Source organism: Numenius arquata, chromosome 10, assembly GCF_964106895.1.
Source record: "Numenius arquata chromosome 10, bNumArq3.hap1.1, whole genome shotgun sequence".
NCBI lineage: Eukaryota > Metazoa > Chordata > Aves > Charadriiformes > Scolopacidae > Numenius > Numenius arquata.
The window spans coordinates 869,755-895,825 of record NC_133585.1 but is presented as its reverse complement, the minus strand read 5'-3'; the positions used below and the strand labels follow the sequence as shown (position 1 = coordinate 895,825).

The 26,071-nt window shown below is 44.4% G+C and overlaps 1 protein-coding gene across 1 annotated transcript; it reads right to left on the bottom strand.

Moving 5' to 3' along the window:
• Nucleotides 1-11,524: 11,524 nt before the first annotated feature.
• SLC35G1 (solute carrier family 35 member G1) lies at nt 11,525-17,111 on the bottom strand. Its single transcript, XM_074155113.1, has 3 exons — nt 16,898-17,111; nt 12,769-12,949; nt 11,525-12,284 (listed from the first exon to the last, which is right to left on the bottom strand). Exons 1-3 carry the CDS (start codon nt 17,109-17,111, stop codon nt 11,525-11,527), a joined length of 1,155 nt encoding a protein of 384 aa, XP_074011214.1.
• Between the last annotated feature and the right edge of the window lie 8,960 nt (nt 17,112-26,071).

The following is a 26,071-nucleotide window of genomic DNA, read 5'->3' as shown; positions in this document are numbered from 1 at the left end:
CAAAGAACATGCTCAAAGACTTTCTGACATTTCAATTAGGAATAAAAATAAAATAAACTAGATAAATAACTGTCTGAAAAGACTAATAAGCTGAAACACTTCATTTAGAGTTTTGGAACTGGTATCAATGGCTCAACCTTCAAATCACTAGTAAAGTCACCTTCCAATTAGTCTTTGGAAGACATACAGGAGGTTTTGGAGTAAACTTAAAAAAACCACCATACGCTATTTTCAAATATCTTTAAGAGTGAACATTTCTGATAAGGATAATTAATTATAAATATGGAATAATTTAACTACCGCTTTTTTGGCTACACAAGTTTTAGTGGAGTCACTCCTGATATACATCAAATTAAAAGAAGCCTTTTATGCCTTAACTCTATTCCCACTGTATAACTTAGCTAGAGTTTTAGTATCCATTTTTGCTCCACCATTATTTTGTGACAGTTTTTTAAAAGTTAGAGACTACATTAGAACACAAATTCTGCAGAACACTGGAGGAGTAACTCTTGTTTACTTCATATCACAGTCCAGGGGCAACGGAAGCCAAACAAATGATTAGTACTAGTAATTGAATAAAGTTAATAAACTGAGTAATATTGACCACTACACCATAATTTTCTATAATTTCTCCCTAAACAACAGAAGATGGAAAGTATATATCTATTAGTGGGTTAATCTATGAGAATATGGGAGAATAGTACATCAATATTAGCGATACTGAAGTGGGGAGTAATAAACACTGACATTCCAGATCAGATTATACAGCCACAATGAAAACGCATGGAGAAGCCTGCTTTATTGCCTTCCTTGTATAGCCCCAGATTTAAAGTCCCTCAAACACACAGTAAAGTCTTTAATATATTTATAATGATAAAATGTGTTGTTTCTTGAATGAAATTACATGGTCCAACCAGGATGGAATATTGTCCTGAGCATCCAACCAATAAAGCCTGATTTTCTAAGATCATTAGATGTATCTATCTTTGTATAATCCCATCAACTGTTCACATTCCTGATTAATCCTGTTGAAAGGTGTTTTATTTATAGGCTTGTTTCCCCTGATCAACAGTTGCAAGGAAGCTTCAGCAAAAGGTGGTTCTTCTGTCCCTTCACAATTTGAATTGCAAATTGTGGTTGTACTCGGGGACTCCCTTCCTCCACAAACCACCAGACCATCCGCCCTGCCCCTGCTCTGCCATCACCTCCAACCAGCAGCCAGGACAACCAGTTATTCTTGTAATAAATGATAAAACCTCTCCTGCCCTTAATGCCTGTGTCAGAACAGCCCCCAGTCTGCAGGGTCCGTTCACCACTGGGTTCCCTGCCCCGCATCCTGCACCTTTGGCCAAATACAAGAACCAACCCAGGGATCTGTTCAGGGGACCAAGCAGAACTGTTAAGAGCCATAAGATATTTTAAACATTTGTTTCTTTTTATTTTAATAGCTGAAAACTTGGGGTGCCAACACAGCGGGCAGTAATATTAGACAACATGCAGTTACCAAGTATGTCAGTATTGTTGCTGTTCTTAATGCTAAGATACTTCATTTCACTTTGGATGAAATGTTGCACCCATGGTTTAGCCTGGCAGGTGCTTCAGTGCTTCACTGAACCCTCTAAAAGGTAAATAAATAATAGTCTACTGTTTTCTCCAAAGCCAGGCTGGCTGATGAGGTGTTGAAAGCATGAGAGTGTGGGATACGTATGGCGAATCCTGAGGGTTATTCAGAAAGGAGTCCGTGTGACCAGGACTTTCCATGGCAGCAGCCAGACGATCAGCCTGCAGGAAGAGGAATCACTACCTTGCTCTTGAAATTAAAAAAAGGACATGAACTTTGCCACATCTACCACAGCCTTCTCCCCCAAAAGGGAACATTATTAAATTCACTGTAAATTCTAAAACCACACATTTTACAATCAAGGTGTAAAGTTCTAGTACTGAATATTTAAAGCAAAAAAACCCAAATATTACCTTGTTCCATTGCGTGTCCCATCAGTGCATGTAGTTAGTCCTGGACAAATCCATTTTATGTGACCTTCAATACAACAGAACCTTCGTACAGTGTTCTTTCTTTTATAATAAAAACAAAATAAACTTCAGCTCTTGTTTTATTCACCAGCTGAGATTCTTTGCAGTAATTCCTTCCACATCTGCTCTGCAGCTTTCAGCTTTATAAAAGCAGTATCTCCCAATTTCATTTCTGAATGTTGGTACATTTTAGCACCGAGGCACTAATTACAACTTGGAATCATATGCTAAAGCTGAGAAAATGAATACATGTGGTTATGAGGCATCTAATACTGAAAATCCCAAACAACCTGGCCAAAAATTCCTCCCAGCCTGCTAACGTGCCAATGTAAGTACACCTGAAATGAACACAAAAATTGTAAAAATAAAATTGAGAGGAAAAGGAGAAAAAAAGCAACTAGTAAAACTAAATAAAAGCACCCCTAGTTTCTAAACTAAGATGAGGTGCAGAAACACTGCTGCCCAGACTCCAACATAAAACTGCTGTTAAAGACCCAAACTGGGGAAGGGGCTGGTATAGGAAGAGCTGGATAAACCATTGGTCCAAAATACAAATTTCTGGCATCCTGAAGGTTGGTGTCTCCCCCTGATTGTGAGTTTGTGAGTTGTTGGTGTGCTCTAAGTGTCATTGGCTTCCAGCCAGAGTCCGCCCATGGCAGCAGCTGAGGGGACAGAGCACGGGATTGACCATCCCGAATCCCGTTAATCCTCGCTGGGTGCAGGACCGGGGGGTCATGTGTGGTCCTGACCCCCCCGCAGGGCCCTGCTCCCTTTCTGTCTCTGTCACCGCACACCCACAGCTCCTGTCCCCTCGAGGGGACACGTGTCAGAGCCTGCCTCTCTCCCTCCCACGTCCCACAGACGACAGCCCAAAGACAACCAAGAGACTGATGGTGGTGGCTGCTCCTTACAGCTAACGGTCTGTAATGGTACATGGTATCATCTACATAAAAATTAGGGGCCCCAAGAATGTTCATCAACCTCAAGAGAAAGAGAACTGGGCTGTCATTTCAAAGAGTGCACCGTAATCCTTCATGCTGCTGTCTACAAGCTCCTAACACACCAAGAGCATCTCGATGGGGGAAATGAGAAGTCAGTAACGCTTTTCCACCAGTTGCCTCCCTGGAACTTATTTGTAAACGTGCAAATGAGAGAGGAAGTCTGTCTTCTCAGGAAAATTGCTCAGTAAAGATCGCAAATAAACATCTAAGCATGCAACAAAAGGAGACAAAAGACAAATTAGGAAAACATGCTACAAAATATCTGTGGGCACCACAAAACTGGGAAAGACTAAAGTCCTCTAGAAAATTTCCAAGAGCTGAATCAAACTGTTAAGTACCTTCCTCGGGAGGAATCCAGGAGGTAAGTTTGTTGATGAAACCCCTGACATCTAGGGAGCTACAGGGTAACACAAAAGAGCACCTGTCACCTCAGAGCCAAGGTTTCCAGGTTTCAATAAAGGCTAAAGAAATTAACACTAGTTTTCTAATTGTTTTCCGTGCCAACGCTGGGGTACGGGCTGCACTCTGGAGCCAGCACGCTCAGCCAAGGGTGTTCTTACACAGCCAGCGGAGAACAAACTGTTCCTTCTCTGCCCTAAACCCCTGCCCAGTCCCACGGATGGGCTGGTGGGGACCGTCCTGCCTCCCTGACAGCCCTTGCCAGCGGGAACAAAGATTCCCCCACACTTTGCCCCCCTCCCAAAAGCATGGGAGAGGCAGGAGGCTGCTCGCTAAAGCTGGGGGGTCAGGATGATTTACAATAGGCATTGACATTCAAATATACAAGTTCTGCTGATGCGGGAAATATGGTTAATCTATAAATGTTATAGTTTGCGTAGCTTAAAAAATTCACACCCTCCTTTCTTCCCTGAACACACAACACAGCCCGACTGTGCCGACAGCATCATAAATTAAATTAGCCACCTTTTCTCACAGATGAAGAGCTAACACACCGCAGGGCACGTACAGGTACAGGGCTCCGGCAAGCGAAGCAGAGCAGTGAGAGTTTGGGGCAGGAAAGGCCACCCCCTTGCTATTTGTAGTCCTCCCACAAAAGAGTTCAAACCGTGGCATTTCTTTATCTGTCTCCACGTTTAATAATAAAGAAAACGTTTTGCCATATGGGGAGAGTAAAGAACGTCGGGTCCGTGTTCTCACAGGGACTTCCCACATAGGTTACTGCAAACAGCGGAACACAGGCCCTACTCACGGTACATCAAGCTGATGTTTAATGAAGCAATCGGACACACATCTATTACAAGGTACTGGTTGGCATGCAATGTTTCTGCTAAAGTGAAAAACTGACCCAATGGGGATTACTTTTTAAAAGCACACAGCTTCTCCCTTCACTTCCTGATCTAAACTCAGTAGTGGCTGAACGGTTTTTATGGTAATATAAAGGAATATTTGTTTTAAGAAATAAATTACGAATGGGAAAGTAGAAAGTAAACATTAGTATCTGATTCACAGTGCACTTTATATGAAATAAAATGGATTTGCCATATAGCCTTTCCAAGTAATATTAAAAAGATTTTTCTGTTTTGACATTGCTTAGTTTCCTCAAAACTGTCCAGTACTTCCCATTAAAAAGAACACCCCCTCCCAGTGCCAGTAACACCAGCAAAACCCCTCCAGCCAAACTGCTGGCAGAAAACACATTGACAGGTATTTTTTCTTGCCCGCTGTAGCAGCTGAACGTCTCACCTCCTGCCTTTCTAGTATTTCCCTCCCTTAAATTGAGGTTGGAACACCCCTTCCCAGCTCCACCAGCCTCCAGCGTGGTATGTCTGTGTTCAAGAGCTTAAGTAGGCTTTTCCAGCCCCCCTAGCCTCTCTGTGCCCCCCCCCACTGCGGTGACCAGAGCAACACCATCACCAGGAAGCCCTGGCACTGGGAATACAGCAGGGCGCTGGGGAGGAGGTGCTAGAGGATCTCCAGTGCCCCCCTGCCCCAGCGCCTGCACCAAGGACCCACTCAAGAACCACGCAGGAGTCTCTCCACGGCCCCAACGTAAAAACCAGAGCAGAACAGAAAATATTGTTGTAAACCCCTCAGTTGAGCAAGAGAAAAACAGGGAACAGGAGTTACAACACGCTGACCAGCTGCTCAGGCAGCACATATGCTCTATTTCTGTGCAAAATTAGAACTATCAGCCTAAACCCATCCTAACTCATCACAAGTTACTCCAAATAATTTAATAGCAAGAATGTGCTTCTCATCTTTTTTTTTTTTTTAAGGAATTCTTAGGCCATAGGCTGGATGTACAGACCATATGACATCCAGCAACATCATCACCGAGGAGATGTCTGATTTCATGACACCATTCCCTCGCAACTCACGGATGCTCCAGGAGGGCTCAGGCTGGGTCCCTCCTTGGCTTTCCCAGGAGCGTTTTGAGGCAGCAGAGCTCCAGAATTCCAGAGAGCACTGCTAACGCCCCTCTCGCCCTCGGGAACGCTTTCCTCAGAGAAGGGGACGCAGCTTAAAACCTCCAAGAAGAGTTTAAGCCATCATTACTGCTGAGCAGCAGTGTACACAGTCATTTAACTGCTCCAATAGCATCGGGAATCCTGTTTAGATTGAGGTATTTACATCGTCTACATCACACTGGATTGAAACTTTTATTGCCTAGAACTGTGGATTTGGGTTTTTAACAATGTTGTTTAATTTTACACATTAAGGAATAAAGAAAGACAGACAGCCCCATCTACTGACCAAACAGTCACAGCACAGAGCGAAAAGTAAAGAACCTGGTACTGGCTGACCAGAAAACAGGAGTTTTCTCTCCCCCTCTTTCACACAGACCCCAGAATCGCTTCATGCCAGTGGGGCAAGAACTCAGATCTCTCATTCCCCTTTGCTCAGCACCTAAGCTCAGGTGACAAAGTACCTCCTCCTCATCTTTTCCAGAATTTACTGTGACTTGACAGGGTAATGTAGGAACTTCACCCAGAAGTGTCAGGAAATAAAGTTCAATAGCTAACTAAAGGCCAGTGAGTCCAAGAGCTAACTGAGGGGTCAGAAGCTGTAGCTGCTGGAGCAGTTCCCCCAGTATCGCACCTCCCGCATCGCCTCCCGCACTCGGCGCCCTAACCACGCGATATCACACCAATAACGAACAGCGCAAGTTCTTCCCCAACTTCAGTGAACTTTGTTTGCCAAGTCGTAACAGGAATGCTTTTCCCTTTTTGTTTTCTTTCGAGCGGGCAGACATAATTCTAGAATTTTGTTTCAGGAGCCTCAGTATTTAGTAAAAGTATTTAGTAACATCTGTGTGCTGTGTCACTGGTTTAATGTTGTCTATCCAAAAAGCTCTTTTTCCCCTTCCCTTAAAGCTTAACTTTCTATCTTATACATTTATAGTCGTTCCACACAACCTACAGAACCACCAAGAGAAAGTTGCAATGTTTCTCCACGAAATTCTTTCATAATTACCCTTCTCCCACCTATGCCTGGCACCGACAGCTCCCTCAGAAGCACTTTGCCTTTCCTTCTCTTCACAGCCTGAGAAACAGATGGTGTCAGAACATCCCACAATGACAATTTTTGAGCATATAAGGTGAAGAAGAGGGTATTAAAAAAATTACTACAATCTTTGTGTAGTATTTAGCAATGGTGGTGGTTTTGCAAATGAGAATTTTTTTCTTCTGCTTTTGCTGTTTTGGTGAAAAGTTGATTCCATTAATGAAACACGGGATAAAGGGAAGCACTGGGATGAATTAGAGGATCACCTTGTGACAAAAGAGCCAAGACTTGAATTCAAATCACAACCTATAGAAATAAAACAAAAAAACCCAAACAAAACCCCACAAACCCAAATTGCTGCTTGGACGCTGCAGAATGTGACCTCACTGACCTGTCAATGCGACGGTGCCTCCAGCCACGGAACTGCTGGCTGGAGGGTGGTGGAGCTTCTTTCCAGCTCTAGCTCGTTACAAGGCATAAAGAGTGACGCAGCACACTAACAGAGGCAGAATTCGAGGCATATGTTCAGATTTAACAGGGACTGTTTGATTAACAGTTCTTTCATAAAGCTTTTACAATCACCACATTTAAACATGTTCTACTAAGCAATGCAAAACCAGAGATTCATTCTTCAGGTTTGTTTTATTAGCAATGATGAATATAAATCTCTTATGAAAATATTCTTAACATTTCAATATATAAGAATCGTCTATAAAAATATACTACTACATAACAAAGCCAGCAACTTCTACAAAACATATAATTCAACATATCTTTAACAATATATAGGACATAGTAAAAATCTTCTCATTAACGCTGAGGGTATTTTTAACCCCTTTTTGTCAAACTAACTCACAGAACGTAGGAACTGACTCATTCTGATAGACAGAAGGGTTATCACCATAGAGGTCTATCAACGTTCCACCCTGAAGTTCCCTGTGTCTGCAGGAACATAAAGCCACAACTTTTCTTTGGATGGCTGGGCCATTACCATCACAGGAGCAGCCTGACCCCACTCTGCCGCCCTCCTGGAACTGGTGCCACTCTGGTTACTTTGGGCAGAGAGCTGGAAAACAGACTCCTCCTGCTTCACTACTGCTGGTCAGCGAGGGAATCACTGCGACCAGGCTGCCTTGCAATCAGCTTTCTCCCAGACCGCTCTCCAACAAAAGCCCAAGGAGGAGAAAATACTGGGGGGGGAGCGTTTAAGCTAAATTATGATCAAGAGTGATAGTACCCATCTTGTCATTACCAGTTACAGGATGAGCCGTCTCAGAACAGTTTTTGGTGTTGGGAAAGAGCCCAGTTTCAGGTTTCAGAAGAAAAATGACACGTTGAACTAGTTATTTCACTTAGTTTTGCTGAGGTTAGTTAGTGCCTGGTGTTAGACAAATGCAGGAAATCCATTTTAATCACATAGACTGCCCTTGTCTACACACGAGCTTGTCAAATTCTGAGTGTAGATGCATTTAGAGAGCTTTTAGAGCACACTTTGACAGCCAACTAAACCCGAAAGAAACGGGCGGCTGCACAGTGACAGTAGGTAGCTTTGTCGGCCAGGGGCTTTAGAGAGGAGCTTGGTGCATAAGGCTTTGAGGCAATAAAGTCCCACTGAAGATCACGGATATTACAAAGTTTGCATAGTACAGAACACCAGAAACACACCTGTGGTGCCTCAGCAACAATGAGATCCTTCTGCTCTGTGTTTATGTGCAAAACAACCAATAATTGATTATTACTCTTTCTATTCAGGACCCACTGAAATCAGTACATTGAATTAGTGTGTTGAAATTCAAGAGAACTTTATAGCACAGCAATCGCAATGCAACAATATCCCATCGTATTACAGAGTGAGGGATTCCTATTAGAAAAGTACATTTATCTTAAAAATACTGTAAGGACCACAACAGGACACTACAGGTGATGAACATTAATAATATATTCTGACTCAAAGCTCAGAAAAATAACATTTGACCCTGAGAAGTTTGCTGTATTAAAACTTTAAAAGCTAAAAAAGATTTTGAAAGTAAAAATCTGTCCAAGGACAGAAGAAAAAGAAAAAAAAAGGAAAAATTAGAATCCAAAAGAATCAAGGCTCAGCCAGTTTCATTTCAGATTGTCAAACTGTTAAACTCTGGAAGATCAGAAAAAAAAAGTTTGAATATTTTAACAGGAATGGTAAGAAATATTTTCAATTTTTAAAAAACCCAACATTTTAGGGTATCCATACTTTTGTATAATTTCATTTTCTTCAAGGCTTCCAACTAAAATTTTGGGTTTTAAACTACATTTGAGAGGAAGAAAAATGTAAAAATTGAGGTTGTTGAAAAAACTTAAAGCTTAAATATCTTCCATTCCCAAATACATCTAGAAATGCTATTTATATAAGCTGGCTTGTCGTGCTTCTAGAGAAGCCCTAGTCAAGTCCTTCATTCTCACAGCAGTTAAACGATTCTCTAAAAAGATGGATCAAAATCACAACAATGTTCCAAGAAATACTATGCTCTCCTACACAGGATATTGCTTAGATTATTACTTTAACAACTTAAGAAAGGTTTAGGAACAGCAAAAGGAAATACGGAGATGGAGCCATCGGGAAACCCTATAGGTTTGGACAAGGAAAGAAAACAATCATCTGTGGGTTTTGGCGCTGCAGGTGTGAAAATATATCAAAAGGGTTTCTACAAGAACTTGAGAGAAAAGTTACCAATCAGGTTGTTGTTGATTTCTGGTCAGCTTATTTTCTACACTTGCTTATGCGTTACAGGCAAGAAAAGAGTCCTTTCCTCAGGAGTCTGTTCTCCTCTGCTCAGTGTCAACAAGATTGGTTGAAATCACATGACCTCAAGATTTTTCCAATGTAAGCTTCCACATTATTTGTACTGTGTACTGACAAAGCAGCATTCATACGCTGTAATTTCAACTGCTATCTAATTTTTTCCCCTTCCTAATGTTTTCACACTGTCCTCAGGTCCAGGTTGCTCTGGTTTTGCCCTCTCCAACACCTCACCAAGAAGCTCTGTAGCTGGAGGAGCCCCAGGGCCAGCTCACCATAGAACAGCAGGAGCCACAGGAGGCAGTGGGACTGGCCGACAACCCCAGTTTGCATCAACCCGAACTGCTCTGAACCCCACCCTACAGTGTCAATTCAAACACACGTATATTAAACGTGAAGTGAAGCAGTAAAAAATGCAGTCTATTTTCTCTCCCTCCCCTGAAAGCTCTTGCTCAATGGCAGTGACGGCCGAACAGCAGAACAAACAATCCCAGTTCACAATTTCGAGTACTAAACAAAATGGGTCCTAAACTGGGATTTCATTATTCTGTCAGGCTTGGAAGAAACGTGAAAGCAGTTTCATGCTACTCCTGACCCTGTCAGCAGTAGCTGAACTCCAGGCTGGAGCAGAGAAGGGACAGGACCAGTTCCTGCTCGGAGCTCTCACCCCAGGGAACCTGCTCGTGAACACGTGGACAGATGGAGGATGCTGTTTTAGGGACAGGACCCAGCACGGAGATGGCTCCTCACACCCAGGGACACCCCAGCGTACAATACCCACCCCAGTCCTGCAGGACTCACCTCCTGGACCTGCCCTGCTGGGCTACAGTGCTCACTGGCAGAAGAAAAGATGCGTGACAAAGACATCTGTACAGCAAAATAAGAAAACATCCGCCACCTCTAGTGATTTTGGGAAAAAAAACAAACATGTATGAAGTCTGCAGAACACAGCAATCAGCTTTAGAAAAACACCGGAGTGAGTAAATAGCTGAAAACAGCCTTTGGACTAAATAAAGATCCAAGTTAAAATTGTCTTTAATCGCTACCAAGACAAGACCCAGAAGCACATGAGACACCACCTGGGAAAATCCCCCTCCCTGACACTAAACGTATATTTCTCCTCAAACATGAAGGACACTAGGATCAACAACACAAACCTTTTTTTCTTAGTGTTTGGTGCTATCAACACCTGCATCTGCTGTGAAACTGCAACTACTCTGCGCTCTGGGAAATTCTTAGGAAACAGGCAAATGCTTTATTGTAAATCCTCCTAACTTCATGAAGGCCAAGATGACTTAAACTTGGTCTCATAAAGAGCTTTTCCACAAAAGAATCTAAACAAAAGTCATAAGCACCATTTAAAATAACCTATATTAAATACCTAAAAAATATAATCTTTTGCATAGAATAAGGAAAAGTGCAGCTACAGCATAATGTTCCATACCACAAGAAACAGCTGATTTATGAGTGGTATTGAACTCTTGTCTCTCGTCACCGAGATTGCAGCAACTAAAGACACGTTTCTTGGGAAAATCCCATCAAGAAAAAGGGACTAGGATGTTTCATTATGTCTGTAAAGCAAGTGCAAACATTTAAAATTCCTCTTAAAAGAAAGCAAAGCTGATAAATAATTTTCACAAGTTCATTTTCTCTTGATGTTACTTGGAAAGATTAAATAGCCTTTGTTCTTTCAGAATCCAAACTAAAAATAATTCCCCATTTGGCATCTGTTTTTTGCACAAAAAAAAAAGAAAAAATTAGAAAGCTTGTACATGTGCAAGCTTATTCTGTTCTATAAAAGTTGGATGTTTATAGGATTATAACTCTTCATTCCCTTCTAACTTCTGTACTGCAATCCCTCTGGTAATCAAGCACAGAACAGCATTAAAGAAGCCTGGGAGACTGATATCCACTGCTCAGAAGAATAGAGAAAGGGTCTAAAAGAATTAGGAATTTTAAGAAAACAAAAGCCAAAAAACTATTGTCCAGTTTTGATAGAAAGCAAGCAACTTTTAAATATCTTTCTACTTCTCATCCTTACATGCCTAAACATGAGAAAGAAAACCAAATACCTCATCAACTGTTAAAACATTTTCGATTTTGCTTTTTTTTAAGAAAAAAATCAACTTACTTTATTGGATACAACTTGGTACTACAATTTGGTAAATGAGATATTTCAAATAAATAAAAATAAATATTGTATATATATTTCAAGATTTCTTGTTTCTGTAATGAACTAGTGTCTGCACTGTTAGATTTCATTTTGCTTCGCTTTTTTCAAGCTTTGTCGCCACTTACGAATGGCAGTTCCAGAACTACTTGCGACTACACAAAGGGCACCACCCACAGTCCACCAAGTCGGGAGATGATTGAGAAAAAGAATTTGTAAAATAAAAGCAAAGACCACATCCATTGTTTTCATTATGGCTACAGGTCCAGCCTTCTCTATCTGCAATGCTTTGGTGAGAAATATCTGACCCCCTAGCCCTAACAAGCCTATCAATATTAGGAAAACCCTGTCTTTACCACAATATGGCAAGCGCCATTCATTCATAACAAACAATGCTATAACACACCCAATTAAACCAATGACTGCGTAATACCAAATTGACAAGAAGTAATGCACAGATTTCCCCACCTTCCTTAGAATAACAATAGTGGAAGCTGCAGATACTGTGCTTGTAATTGCTGCTATAGTTCCTTTCAGGTGATCGGTGTAACTGCCTTCGATCCCCGTAACGCGGGACCCAAAGAGAAAGGGTGGCCTGGCAATGAGAACCACTCCCGTGATTGCGAAGAGGGTGAACAGGAGATCCCAGAGACTGTATTTCTCTTTGAGAAAGATCCACGCCAGCAAGGATGTGAAAACGGGGCTGCTAAAAGTTATAACAGTGGCATCGGCCAGCGGCATGACTTGGAAAGCGTAGTAGAGCAGAATCATTGCACTAGAACCAAGGAATCCTCGGAAGAAAAGAAAAATTCTTTTACCTTTTGGTCCCAAAAACCCTGTTCTGAAAAACAGAAATGTCACATTAATGTCACTGGCCTGCTTATGTCCTGACCAATATCCTACCACATTTAACTGTGCACACCTTTCTAGATCAGGGATTTATCTCAAATGTCAAAATGACATTTTAACCGATCAAAGACCAATTTATTCCCATCCCCAACCACATTCAGAGTCCAGAACCCATTCTAGCTATTAATATCTTGCTTGCAAAATAACCCAAGAGAATCTACAAATTACTTTTTTTTTTTTTGAAGAACACCACTTCATGGAAGATCAAGACATTTGATACAATCCCTGCAGAAATCAGGGAGTTAAAGAGTTTCAGTTTTCTGAATCATATTAAGAAACTATCAAGTAATCCAAAACAATGCTGTTATGCGATTGAAGCCTGAATTAAAATAATACTGCAATCCGATTTAAGTGAGCAATATTTCTAGATCTATTTTTAAGAAATAACTTTGAATTTAAACATTTGCTACACTTACTTGTAGTATATTAAACCAGGAAGAACGAATGCCATTTGGAAAACACATCGAAATGCACTCACTTCCACCGAATGTACATCTTCTATTTTTTTAAGAAATAAAGAGGCCACTGAGAAAAGGAAGGCAGACAGCACGGTATAAAACAGGCCGAGTCCTGGACATGCAGCTTTCTTCTTTGTTCCTGCAACAGACAAACTCCAGTTAATCACCATCTATTAGATTTCTCAGGCCAGGCGGCTCCACGTCCCGCAGCTGGTGCTGTGGCAGAGGACGGGGGAAGCGGCAGAAACAAACACAAATACCACCTGTATTTACCAGATCTACCTTGAAAATACCTTTCACTGATCACCACAGCTCTCCTTTTTTTTTTTTCCCCCTTTAAACAGGCAAGAAGAGAGTAACACTTTGGATACAAACCCATCCCTCCACTTCTCCCAGTTCCACAGGAGTTACTTGGCTCTTCATGGAGGCACCAGACTAGTTTGAGGGATTCACTACATGGTCAGATTCTGAAACACCCAAACTTAACACCTGGGAATCATATGATTATTGAGTAAGTTAATTAAGGTTCCTAAGCAACAGTTTAATCTCCTTTCTCACAAACACACACAGGTAGAAATTGTGTCTGGAACATCACTTCTGTTATACCTCACATTTATTTTTCAGCTGAATCACCCTAAGTTTGGCCTAGACCTAGAGAAGTTTTATATAACATTTTAATCTTGCCGTAACAATCCAAATATCTTCTTCAAATAAACGTTTTTAAGGAGAAGAAATTTAAGTGACTACTTTTAAAAACATCATAGGCCTGCTTTAAGTACTGATATCTATCACAGTTCCACGAAGACCTTAGTTTACACTAATTTATCAGACATTCTGTTCCTGAAGCAGTTTCCCAAGTCTAATGGTTTATATTCAAGCTCCCCCATTGCCTCAGGCTCTCACATACTCTTCCTCATTTCACTCACCTCCTCCACCCTCAACTATTTGAAAAAAAATACAGGGTGAAGCGCTGCTGACCTCACCTCCAAAAACCAGCATTTTGCTGTTCTTGCTCTGCTGCACAAGAGGAACACTTTCCACTGAGATGAACACCATGAAAACAGAACCCGTGAAAAATGCGAGTGGGACATTACCTATCTCTTCTCCTTCTGCCCGCATAAACCACTGGGAGTTACCTTTTCTCCTACAACACCCTCTGAAGATAAGAGGGAGAGCTCCCTGTCCCCAAGGCAGTGTTTTGATAAGAGGGTGGCTCATGTCACATCGGGGGGGGGCCCTGAGCCTTATGGGTGCTCTAAAACACAATCAGCAGGGCACCGATGTCAGCTGCTTGGCAACTGAATATGCCTCTGAGGGATTGTTTTGTTTTGGGTGTGTGGTTTGGTTGGTTTTTTTTTAAATTAACAAAACTTGTTCCAAACCATTTTGAGCCTCCTCAAGATGAGCACTCAAGGACGAGAAACTGCATCACAGAAACATAGAATTGTCTAGGTTGGAAGGGACCGTTAAGATCATGAAGTCCAACCATCAACCTAACTGTGATAAAAACCATCATTCTCCTACCCCAGAGCTGAGCCCCTGGGCTGAAGGAGCGTGTCCAGCCTTGGCTCTAGGTTTACCACCTCTGGGGACCAGGCTTCACAACTGCCCCCACAAGGGCTGCTTCTGAAGGAACCCGGCCCCACCACCACTGAAAACAAATGGCCATTTCCACAAGAAATATTTCCATTTAGCAACAGCCACTTACATAAAAGAGACTATAGAAACTACCAGCAGCCAACACTGGACCAGGACATCCACCAACTATGAAACAGAGTGGATTTTAAAAACCTTCATGAATTTCATAACGTCCTAATCCACACAGTCACACAACAGAACTACAAAATCAACACTGACTCTAACATTAAAGCAAGAGGCATCCCACTGGCCTATAGTTGAAATGGGAAATCCAAACCCAGGCTGGCCCACGGGCAAACAGCACAAACACAACTATTAACTTTTATTTCAGGCATGATAGCTCATCTGATTGCTACCACACAAAGCCAAGCTAAATAATGGAGGTGTTGAAATGGAAAACCAATCAAATCAAAGCAAAGTAAGCTGAAAGGACCTTACACCCAGAACTAAGCTTTGGATTTGAAGGAACAAAGACAACCCAGAAGGAACTCGTTTTTGTAAGCTCACCACTACACCCAGCCTATCACAAACAGAGGCTTGAAATACTAGAATTTAAACCACCAATGTCTCATATTGCCAAAGCATGCACTCACTGCAATGAGAAAGTGTTTTATTTCCTTTTAAAAATAAAACGGTACAAGTTCTTCCACCAAAAACAAGAACTGCAGTTCTGAAGAATACTTATTTCAAAATATGTTCGAAGGAGAAGCGAGATTAAGATAACATTCCCACCTCACAAAATATTAAGCCTCCAGACACTAGCCCAATGCCATCAAAATACTCCAGCACTCCTGCTTTTTTTAAAAAGTGTAGCAGTCTGAAAATAAAAGTTTAAAAAAAAAATAAATCTGAAAATAAAAGTTTGAAGTAGTACCCAAGCCCTCTTTTCTGTCTACAGATGTGAGATTTGGTTTATTTGTTATTTCCCGGCCACCTCCACACGTAAGGCTTTCAAACTTCCACTCCCGATTCAAGTTCTGGACAAAGCCCTCCCATTGCACACCATTTTCTCTCCAAATTCTTTCTGTTTGTGTTTTAATGCCATGCTTTCTTGTAAACAGTTTTTATACTTGCAAAATGCATACACAGTGAAGAAAATGGCACTTCTCACAGACATGCATCTTAAGAACAGTAGCAGAAGAGCACAGGCTATGAGGAAGGTGTTCACCCAGATGATTCCCCCAGACCTTCAGGAAAGCCAGAAGCAGGTGACCTGTTCTCCAGGCCACAAGAAGCAGAAAACATCTCTCTTGTGGGCTACAGGGCAGTGCCAGAAGCACCACAGCCTGCACAGCAACTAGTTATGCAGACAAGATCTAGGCATGATTCATAGAGTTCAGCCAGTAACTCAACACTTTGCGAGACAGACTAACAAAAAAAAAAAAAAAAAAGCATTTATTCACCAAAAAGTACAAGTTTCTCAGGATTTCAATTTTTTTTTTTTCCCAAGCTTTGCCTCAGAAGTGATACTAATGTGAATTTCGCTAGTGAAGTATGCTCTTTTGGCCTCTTCACAGCTAAAAAGATTGCAATTTTATCCATTTTCTGCTGGAAAGTCAATTATAGTCCACATTTAAGGAGAAACACATTTTCAGTGAAGTTGTCTGAAAGTTACACAGGCTGAAATACTTCAGATAACAACTTAAAAAATTATTCTAAGATAGCATTTATGTTTTGAAAGGGAGCCACGTTAAACTTACAAAAGCACATTGCATATTTCACAGTAAGTTTGTGGCTTTCACAGTCCAAGAGAAGCACGGGTTAAGATAAAATAAAAGAGTACACTGACAGTAAAGCAAGTGAAGAATTGCCAAGGAAGTCATAATTACAAGCATAAGGACTTGTTGAGCAGCCCCCCTACCCCTTCTCAGCGTACCTGCAGGGCCAGAAACTCACACTGCGGGAAGGCACCTCCACTTACCCAAACCTGTCAAGTTTTACTTTACAACTCTGACAACAGGAAGCACTGTTTTTCCCGAGGGATAACCGCTACCGGAGCTCTGGCAACTCCGCACAGAGACGACCGAGCAGCAGCCCGACCCGGGGACGGGAGCGAGCGGCCGGAGCGGCCCCGGGGGCCCGGCACCAGGGAGGAAGAGGGAGAACCGGGCCCCGGCCTGCAAGCCCAAGGGCCAGCACCACGGCAGGCGGAGGGGAAAGGCGAGGGGGAGGCCGAACGCGGCGAAAGGGGCCCCGGGGCGGCAGGTGCGAGGCCGCCGGGGCCGGCTGGGAGGCGGCGCGGAAGCAGCCGCCGGCCGCGGGCAGCCGGTGCCGGACGCCCTCTGCGGCCGCCCGAGCCCGCTCCGCGCCCCGCCGGTGAGCCCCGGTGCCCTCGGGGACCGCTTCCTCTTCCTCCGCCCCGCCGGCAATGTCACCCCCGGAGCTGGTAGCCCAGCCAGGAGGATACTGCCCCCCGCTTCGCCCCGCTCGCCACACTCCCCCTCCTCACCGGGTGCCTTGCAGCAGCGCGGCCAGGACGAGGACGAGCCCGAGCAGCAGCCGCATACGCGGCGCTCTTCGGCGCCCGCCGCCTCCATGCCGGGCGCCGGGCAGAGGCAAGGCTGCCCCGTACCGGCACCGTCCTCCCGGCTCAGCGGCACCTCCGGCTCCTTCCCGCCCGCTGCAGGAGCGGCGGCGGCCTCACCGCCCTGACAGGGCACCATGCGGACGCCGGGCTGCCCGCCCTGCTACCGGCTCCTCACAAGCCGGCCGGCACCTGGCCTCCTGCGCATGCGGTGCCACCGCCCAGGGCCTCCCGCCCTCCTTCCCTCCCTCCCCGGCCCTGCCCGCGGGGCGGGGGGGGGGGGGGGGGGGGGGGGGGGGGGGGCCACGCCAGGTGCCGCCTTGTCCCCCTCCAGAGCGAGGGCCACGCCTGGGAACTGCCCCCTGCCATGGCAGGTACCTGCCCGAAAGCCCGGAGGGATGTGAACGCCTCCCTTTCCCCTCCCGCCAGTTCCCGCCCGGCGTCCCCTCAGCCCTGTGAGGGACGCGGGGCGGGCGGCGGAGAGCCCTACCCGGGCGAGGGGCCTGGGCCGCGGCGGGGCCCGGCGGGGAGGAGCGAGGCCCGGGCGGCTCGGGAGGGGGAGCTCGCAGCCCGCCGGAGAGCGGAGCGGGGCTGGCCGCCGCCGGGCCGGCGGTAGCCGCGGGCGGGGAGCGGCGCAGGCCGCGCCCGATGCCGAGCGACTTTCTGAGGCGAAAAGAAAATAAAACTGTGGGAAAGGGTGACGCAAAGTTATTTGAGGGGCGTTGTTGCGTTGTCTGAGCTCCTGGACTAAAAGCGTATAGCTGGGATGAGTACCTCACGGCGCCGGCTCATCAGCCTCCTCGCAGGCGGTATCAGCGCCGAGATAATGGAGCTTTTATTACAGCTTCTGAGTATTCTCTGTGTCACAGTTTGAGATCCCGCCGATTTAAATAGCTCGGCTTTCCCTCAGCGGGGCCGTGAGCCGTTAATTGCCCCCCCAGAGCGGTGGCAGCAGCGTCTCTGTGGGGAAGAGCCCGCGCCCGCCGCCCCCGCGGGGGTGGAATGGAGCCGAGGCCCCGCCGGGCGAGTCAGCCCCTCTGTGAGGGGGTGAGCGGCCTTGGGGGGCTCTTAGAAGGGTCAAAAAAAACATTTAACCGCCCTCTCGCCGTGTGTTTCCCTTAAAACAACGAGGCCGCCGTGTCTTTGGGCAGGGGAGGAAAGACAGAGCAGCCCCTTTTCCTCACCCGCCAAAGAGGGCAGAGAAAAAAGACCAGAATAAATCTGAAATGCTGAAATCAGTCCCTTTTGAACAAGTTAAGCTGTTACCAATAATTAAAATAGGATTTTCTACTCAAAGAAGAGACGCTCACAGTACTCTTTTAGCTGCATAAGTTAATCAGTATTTATTCTTAACAAGGGGAAATGTAATCTATAGCTTTAGCAAAATGAGTACTAAATGGTAAATACAAGCTATTTCACACAAACTATTTCAAGCTTTCCCGGAAGCTACCTCATAAAAGCTATTTCAAGCTTTCCTTGTCTCTGATTTAGCACATTTTATAGTCCATGCTAACCCACCAGAGGCCATAAGTATTCCATTGTCTCAGAACTAGCATTTGATTAATGTGACCAGAATTATTTCACAGATTATTAATTAAAAATTCGATGTGTTATATCAATTGTTAAAAAGGAGAAAATAAATCAATTAAAGAGCTTATGCTGAAATCAGTATTAATTCTTTCTGCAGGTGGCTGACGTGGGAGACACTGATGCGGAGTGAACACGGTCCTTCCAGGGGGAGTTTTGAGGCAGGAGATTCCACCCCTTGCCAGCCACCTGGGGGGGCAATGCCACGGGGGAGACCCAGCACGTCCCCTGGACAGCTGGTGTGACGCTGGCTTGCGGAAATGCTGTCTTGGCCATCACTCGGTGAGTTACTTCTGTAGGAGCAGCTTGAGTCCTCGGTGAAGAAAACCAGAGCCAAAACACTCCATCTATAGTACCGACACACACCAAAATGTAGTGAGTTCTTACGATTTCTGGATATTTGCTTCTATACTTCGTTAAAAATCATGGAATCATAGAATCACCTAGGTTGGGAGGGACCTTTCAGATCATCTAGTCCAACCATCAACCAAGCACTGACAAAAACCACCACTAAAACATGCAGATTATGTATTTATTTTATTATACTGCCACTATGAGACCCAAAATAAATTTTTTAAGTGCCACAGTACCGCGTACTGTGCTGCAGGGAGTTCCAGAGGGACTCTGCAACAACCCCTTTGGTGCCCCCCAATGCCTGGCTTTGAAACAGAACATCTCAGGGCAGTGTTTGTTTTTGCCAAGATACATAAAGCGTTGTGTGTGCTCCTGGTGGCGCTGCCAGGGGCCTGTCTCGGCTTCCAGAGAGCTTCCAAGTCCTGCTGGTGAAGTGCAACCCTCTTCTCTGGGCAGGGAGAGCACGGAACGACAGAGCAGTCGCGGCTGCCCAGACTCACCAGTCGGCAAACAGGCTTTGCAGTCACGCTGCCCTAGATTGGAAAATTAAGTAGCTGCATAAATGTGACAGGTCCATGTTTTATGCAGCCCTTTCAAGTACCGATTTAGCCCTGTCTGTGTAATGCTGTGCTCAGAATTAGCTGTTCCTTTCTCCAGCCCGTTGCCAGCTTCCAACCAGCAGTAGAGCAGTAAGGACCTTCTGTATCTCCCCTGAGTGCAAAGTCCGTAAGAAAAAGCTTTAGCAAACTTGGGCAATTTGACCATTGAAAATTAAACTGCGGCACCAGCTAAAATGGCATTTACCTTGTTTCCGTAATACCATCAGTGCAGAGAGGGAGCCAGCTTCTCCTGCCTGGTCACCACTCTCCACACAGAGGGTTTTCTTGGGTTGCTCTTTTCCAAGGAGGAACATTCTCATCCTCATCCAGAATTTAGGCAGGCAGTTTTTGTCATTATGAATGCAGGAAGAAGCCAGTGCCTCATCATAGGTTGAGATGCAGACCTGGCAGTTATCTGGAAAATTCCTGTAACGAGTCCCTGGTCTGTGTGCCCGGTGAGGGACCCTCTGGTGTTCAGTCTCCATCTCCTGCCTCCAAGTGCCGTCTCCGGCTCCTCAGAGGAGCTTTTCAGAAACTCTTAACAGAAACAGGCACAAATGACAAAGCGATTATCTGAGTTTTGTGGAGAACCGTGGGAGTTTTCTGTGAGATTCTAAGAACTTTATCCACTACCACATCATTTCTTTTATCTGCCGCTGAGATATCTTAATAAGCTTTTTGAAACGTTGCTGCCTCTTGGAAGCTTAGTGAGAATTAAGTAATACAAAGGCAGGGAGCCGTGGAACGTAACTAGCCCTTCCTCGCCTCACCTAAGGGCAGCACTAAGGGCTCTGCAGGTGAAAAATACACAGGCTGGATGCCTGGGCTCCACATGTGGAACAACCTGGTGACATCTACCCCAGATCGATCTCAGCATAGCTGTGCCAGCACAGGGAGGTACTGCCCAAGCTATAAAAATAGTTGAAGATTTAAATCAAAACAGCAATCTGCACTGATGGCTTTTATTCTGTAGAAATGCTAATTCTGTAAAACCACTTCTAAGATCTTAATTTGGGATTTGTCTAGCAATAAATTTATTAAAACTAATATAGGCTAGTGCAAAGGAAGTAACACAATAAATAATAAACTTGCATTTGTTCCTTTCCTTCTGAAAAGGTTTAAGAAAAAAATAGATAAGAATTACTTTGTCAGCTTCTGAAATGGATCCAACTCTTAAGAGCATTGCAATAACCATTTACCTCTGCACCTGAACACCATAAACCAGATGATTATTGCAGCACCAAGGAGTTCCATTGTCCTGGTCAGTCATTCAAACCCAGGGTTGTTTGGGGGTCAGAGAACAGCTGAGGCTGGTGGGCACATCTGGAGCCTTGAAGGCTTGTCTGGTCCACCCCCCCTGGCTTAAAGCAGGGGCAGCCAGAGTTCAGACTGTGTCCCCTGAGATTGGGAACATCCTCATGGATGGAGACTGCACCACCTCTCTGGGCAACGTGCTCCAGTGTCCAGTCACCCTCACAGCAAAAAAAATAAAATAAAACAAAATAAAATATATGTTTAATAAACAGCAGTCTCGCAGCCCAGTGAAGATGTGGTCCGTACGAGCTGCTGCCACTCCATCAAAAGTCCAGGTGAATTTCCATGTCTTAGTGGTTTTTATGTCCGTCTTATGTGCTAGGAGAGACCCGTGTTTGTCAGCTGCCCTGTCAGGATGGACAGTGAATGATACTGGGTTTTGCCATCACCACAAAATGCTTCCACATGTACATACATGACGGTTCTACAAATGTTTAATCTTGTGTCAGAGTGAGTTCAGAGTATCCCAGTCCTCTCCCTCCCGAGCTGCTGCTGTACTGACTGGTGCTGTAACAACAGGAGATGGGCTGGAACGCTGGAGTAACAGGGAATCCTGCAAGTAACGCAGGGATCCCGGGGCTCCTCTTAACTGCATTTTCCACATTGCACTATTGGCAGTTGCTGTTCAGGAGGCTGAAAGTATTGAGACAAATACATTCGGGTAGAGGCAAGGAGTATCTGTAACAAAGAACTTCTGTGGTTTTCAGAATGAAAGACTTTTTTTTTTTTTTTTTTTACTTCTGCAGAATTGAAAAATAATGGATAAGAAGGACAATAGTCAACTTTTGCTTCTACACGTGTTCATGTGGTTTCAATCCAGTATCAAAGGTGATTTTGGTCACATAAAGGTCATGTAGCATTGCTTTTGTCCTCAGATGGCATAACTGCGCTGCTTGCTGAGCAAGCAGGTCTCAACGAACGGAATTCTTACATGTTTCAAACTAGTGCTTGATAGAACATACGTCGTCAAGGCTATTACTTCTACTTCTTTAGGAAAATCTGTATTTTGAATATACACTTGGCAAAGCAACCAATGTGAAAGCCTGCTTTTGGAAAACTCTCTGGCAAAAGAAGCATGGGTGGTGGTTTATTCAGGTATATTGTTTCATTTGGTCGGCTGAGGGTATCCGAGTCCTTGCTGTATGTAAAAATTTTCCAGGAAAGTGCATATAATTTTTTTTATATATACCAGAGGAACATGGATTCACTGTAACACCGTAACCCTCATGATTCCCTTTTCAATTGTTTATTGCGGCCACTTAGGCAGTGAAGAGCTTGCAGCCTTGGCATGTACCCTTTCCCTTACTGTACTTTCTGATCTGATGCGTCAGGACTATTGCTAGGAGTGCAGAACATTATGAGATTAGCTATAAAACTAACTAAAGCTCTGTTTCCTTTGAATGACACTTTACTCATAAAGACTAAGATCATCCAGTACATACAGAAATGCACAGTGAACAAAAAGAAGAGAAAATTAGCAAGGAATACAGAAAAAAAATTTAAATTTAAAATTATTCCCCAAATCCATCCCAATTTCTGGATCTTTCAAAAAATTGTTTGGCAATTTTGATAGCTTTACTTGGTTTTTTCCACCTCTTCCTTGGAGGATTTATTGGAAATCACCTCGGAACTTGTCCTGTTATTGAGAGTTACATACAGCAGAGATTACTGTATGGGCTTGTTCACGGCAGCTACCAAAGCCAAAGGTCTTGGAAGAGGGAAGGGCAGATATTCTTTGAACTATAGATAGAGAAAGCAGGAGTAGGCAGCAGGTATCAGTTACCCTTCTGCAAGGAGCTTGAACAGAAACGTACCCATGAAATACACGCTGTTTCTAATTTACTCAGGCAATCAGTAGTAGGCAAGGGGCAGTATTTTCTTCCTCCATCATGGCAGTCAGTGCTGCCACGAGAGAGAAGAGCAATAGAAGAATTACATAAAGTTGGTGGTGATTTTCCAGAGGTTTCTCTGCTGGCAGGCGGCGCAGCACACAAATCCGATCGTAGAGGTACAGCGTGAGTGCCGGGAGTGTCAGAGCCCCCAAGGAGAGCGCAGGGAAATGGAAATGGCTCACACTTGTTCTCTTCTGTTCCATAATGACATTTGTGACTGTTAAGAGAATTCGTTCAATTATATTTTCTCACAGTCACCTTAACTTTTTTTTTGCAGCAGCAGAAATGACTGAATATATAGTTTATCTCTGTGGGAGGAGGGAACTACCTCAATCAGCAGCATTTCTTGGCACTCGGGCAGCACGTTTCCTATTCCGTGAGCTCCCTGCCTGGGGCTGCTCTGCAGGGCAGGACGGGGACACCTCCCTGCTCGCGTCTCCTATGAATTGTTAAGCATTCATTTATATGCCTTTCTTGAAGGAGATTATTCTTCCTTGGCTTCTACTTTTCCCCAGGACAAAAATTACATAGGACATACATAACCTTGTCACAGGTGATGGATCGGTATTAGTGTATTGGGACTCTACCGTGCATAGAGATATGTATGAGTGGTATTTATATAAAACATGTTTATGTTCTGTATTTATGTAAACATCTGATATATATAACATGCTAACATGATTCAGCCTGTGCACCTCCCGTCTTGTTCTGACACGCTGGTGCAGCGCCTGCTCCTCTCGGTCTGCCTCTGCTGGTACGGCCAGAGGGGACTGATCTCAAATACAGCCCCAGCTGCTGTTATCATGGGTGGAAAACCTTAATCACGGGTTTTTAAAACCCTTTCCCTTTGTCAGAGCCACAGATACAGGTGGGCTCTTTCTTGTTCCCATTATTTTTGAAGTGCAGTCCGTGCTCTGTCATTTCCTGCAGGAGCTGCAATGCAGAACAGCGTTCCTCATTACAGAACCCCCTGCTGCTGCCAGGCAGGCAGAATGTACCGGTTCTGGGCATTTTGCTGCCCACAGGAGTACTTCCTTCAGGCAGGAAGCACGGCTCCTTTTCCTTCCTTGCCGGAGGCTGACGGGGTATCCTGGGAAATCATCCTGCTGTATTTCCTGTACTTTTTTTTTTTTTTTTTTTTTAATAAGCATCACTTCTGGCCAAGCAGGCAGGGCGTCAGAGCATATGAACTGGCTAGGAACGGTTATTTTTGTGTCCCTGTAACCTCAGCCAGCGCTGATCCTGCCCGCAGGAATGGGCTGACCAAGCTTCTGCTGGCTGCGTTGACCCCTGCAATCTGTTCCTGGCACCCCAGCCGGGGGAGCTGGGGTCCAATGGCTCACACAAGCCCAGTGCTCCCTCTGAAATGCCAGCAGAACTGGGAATGCTCCCACACGCATGCTGGCATCCTGGAGACACTGCCGAGCTGCCCCCGTCTCCGGGAGGAGCGTGCCACCGGTCTGAGGCTGTGTTCAGGGAAAATGTCACTCTTGAGGCACACGTGGAGCTTGGTCCCTTCCTCCAAGGGTAGGCACAAGGGGGGCTACGAGGGAAACCCAACTGTGCCATTTCCTCTGGTTGTATGCAGCTATACCACTGTAGCACAGTTTATTTGTGACAGTCGTACCAGGTACACTCTACGCTTCGTGTCATAGACTTAACTGATTGTTTTCCAATTTTACCTAGTAACTTCTGTGCATACTTCTAGACAACAGTCACAACCACCCCAATGGTAGGATTTGCTGTGAAGCCGTTGAAATCAGCTGCTTTTTTTTTTTTTCTTGTTCTTGGATCCTTCAATACTGTCACTGCTCTCAAAATAACTTTACAGAAATCCTGAAATGAGTTGTAATTCTGGAACAAACATTTAATTTCCTATTTGGTTCAGGCCAATACAATATGATTATGGTGCTGCTGTTGCGGTTTGATGGACTCCAGAACCCCCTGTAGAAAGGCAGAGCTTCCCCAGCAGCTGCTGTACCGGGTATTTTTCTTGGTGTCAGCCTTGAAGCGAGTTTAGTTTGAGGGAGTTATTGTTATCTGAAATAATGCTAAGGACAAGTTAGAGACAGGGTTTAAGATGGGAGTAATGCCAGCGCATATGGATTATTTAAAAGCAGTAGATTTGTACTGGTGTTTGCAGTTTATAATCCATGCAGCTAATGCCTTCAAGTGTAAACATTAAAAGGATGTTCTCATTTCAGGGATGTTCTATATATCAGAAAATGTAGATTTTCACAGGTGCAATTAGACTTTCCAGAACCAACCAGATTTCCTGACCACAAACTATTGTGTCTGTTCCAGCTTTGTCCTTTTTCTTCCTTTGTTTTGCGCTCTGCAGCGGCATATTCACTGGTGGGTTTCCTGAAGGGGGAGTATCATTACGTTCCTCTATATGGAGGACAAAAGGGAGCGGGACAGGGTTTTCACATTGCACAGTTATTCACAAATTGTGAAATGTGGGGTTGTTTATTTCTTTCTTTGGGTTTTTTCCCAAAATTGGTGATGTGTTCTTGTATTTTAGAAATTACTCCCTCACAGGACAATGCTATTACCTGGTTAATCGTAAGGTACTTCGCAAATAATATTTTCTACAGCTCTAAATTCAGCTCTTAATAATAACCTTATAAAAAAGCTGAGTTCTGTTCTTCCCAAGGGAGGCTGTGTCTGTCAGGACTTACACAGCTGAAACCAGCCAAAGTTGTGCAATTACATTTTCAAGCGCTTGCAAAGAGTTTGCCAAAATTTTCTAATTTTTGACATCCTCCAAATATATGTTGTCAGTATCTTCCAGAGTTTTTCTGTTCGTATTCCCAGTGTTGTAAATGCTTCTGAACAGCTAATTCATATGTACATCTTATATATTTTATTTTGTGACTCTCGGCATCAAAGCTGAGGTGATTTCTGAGCGGTGTGTGACCGAGAAAGGGACATGCCACACTGAGCGCAGGCGTCACCCAGCTCTTGGCTGCCCTCTGCTCCACAGGGGCTGCAGCCAGAGCCCGCAGAAGTGCAAAGAACCTCCGCTTCCCTCACAATTAGAAATTATTTTCAGTACTAAAAAAAAAGAAAAAACAATTTACTGTTTACAGTTTTCTGACTGCCACGTTCTTGTTCTCAACAGCTGGCCATTGCAATGAATGCCACAGTTTAATTTTGGGGGGGAAGTATTTTGCTTTATGATTTTTGAGCTGGCTGCATGAGTACTGCATGCGGTGTCACAGAAAGCAGGAGCCATGCCGAGTAGTGTATTCTCCCTATATCCTGCACATCCTATAATGCTATTTGCTTTCTCCTGTCGCTGTACATTGAGATCGGGGTCTTGCCGAGTCGTTCACAACAACATCAAGTTG

Coding starts and splice junctions, on each gene's coding strand:
- SLC35G1 (XM_074155113.1), bottom strand. CDS start 17,111: ATGGTGCCCTGTCAGGGCGGTGAGGCCGCCGCCGCTCCTGCAGCGGGC. Junction 12,950..16,897: donor GCGCTGCTGCAAGGCACCCG/GTGAGGAGGGGG, acceptor TGTCTGTTGCAG/GAACAAAGAAGAAAGCTGCA. Junction 12,285..12,768: donor CCTGGTTTAATATACTACAA/GTAAGTGTAGCA, acceptor TCTGTTTTTCAG/AACAGGGTTTTTGGGACCAA.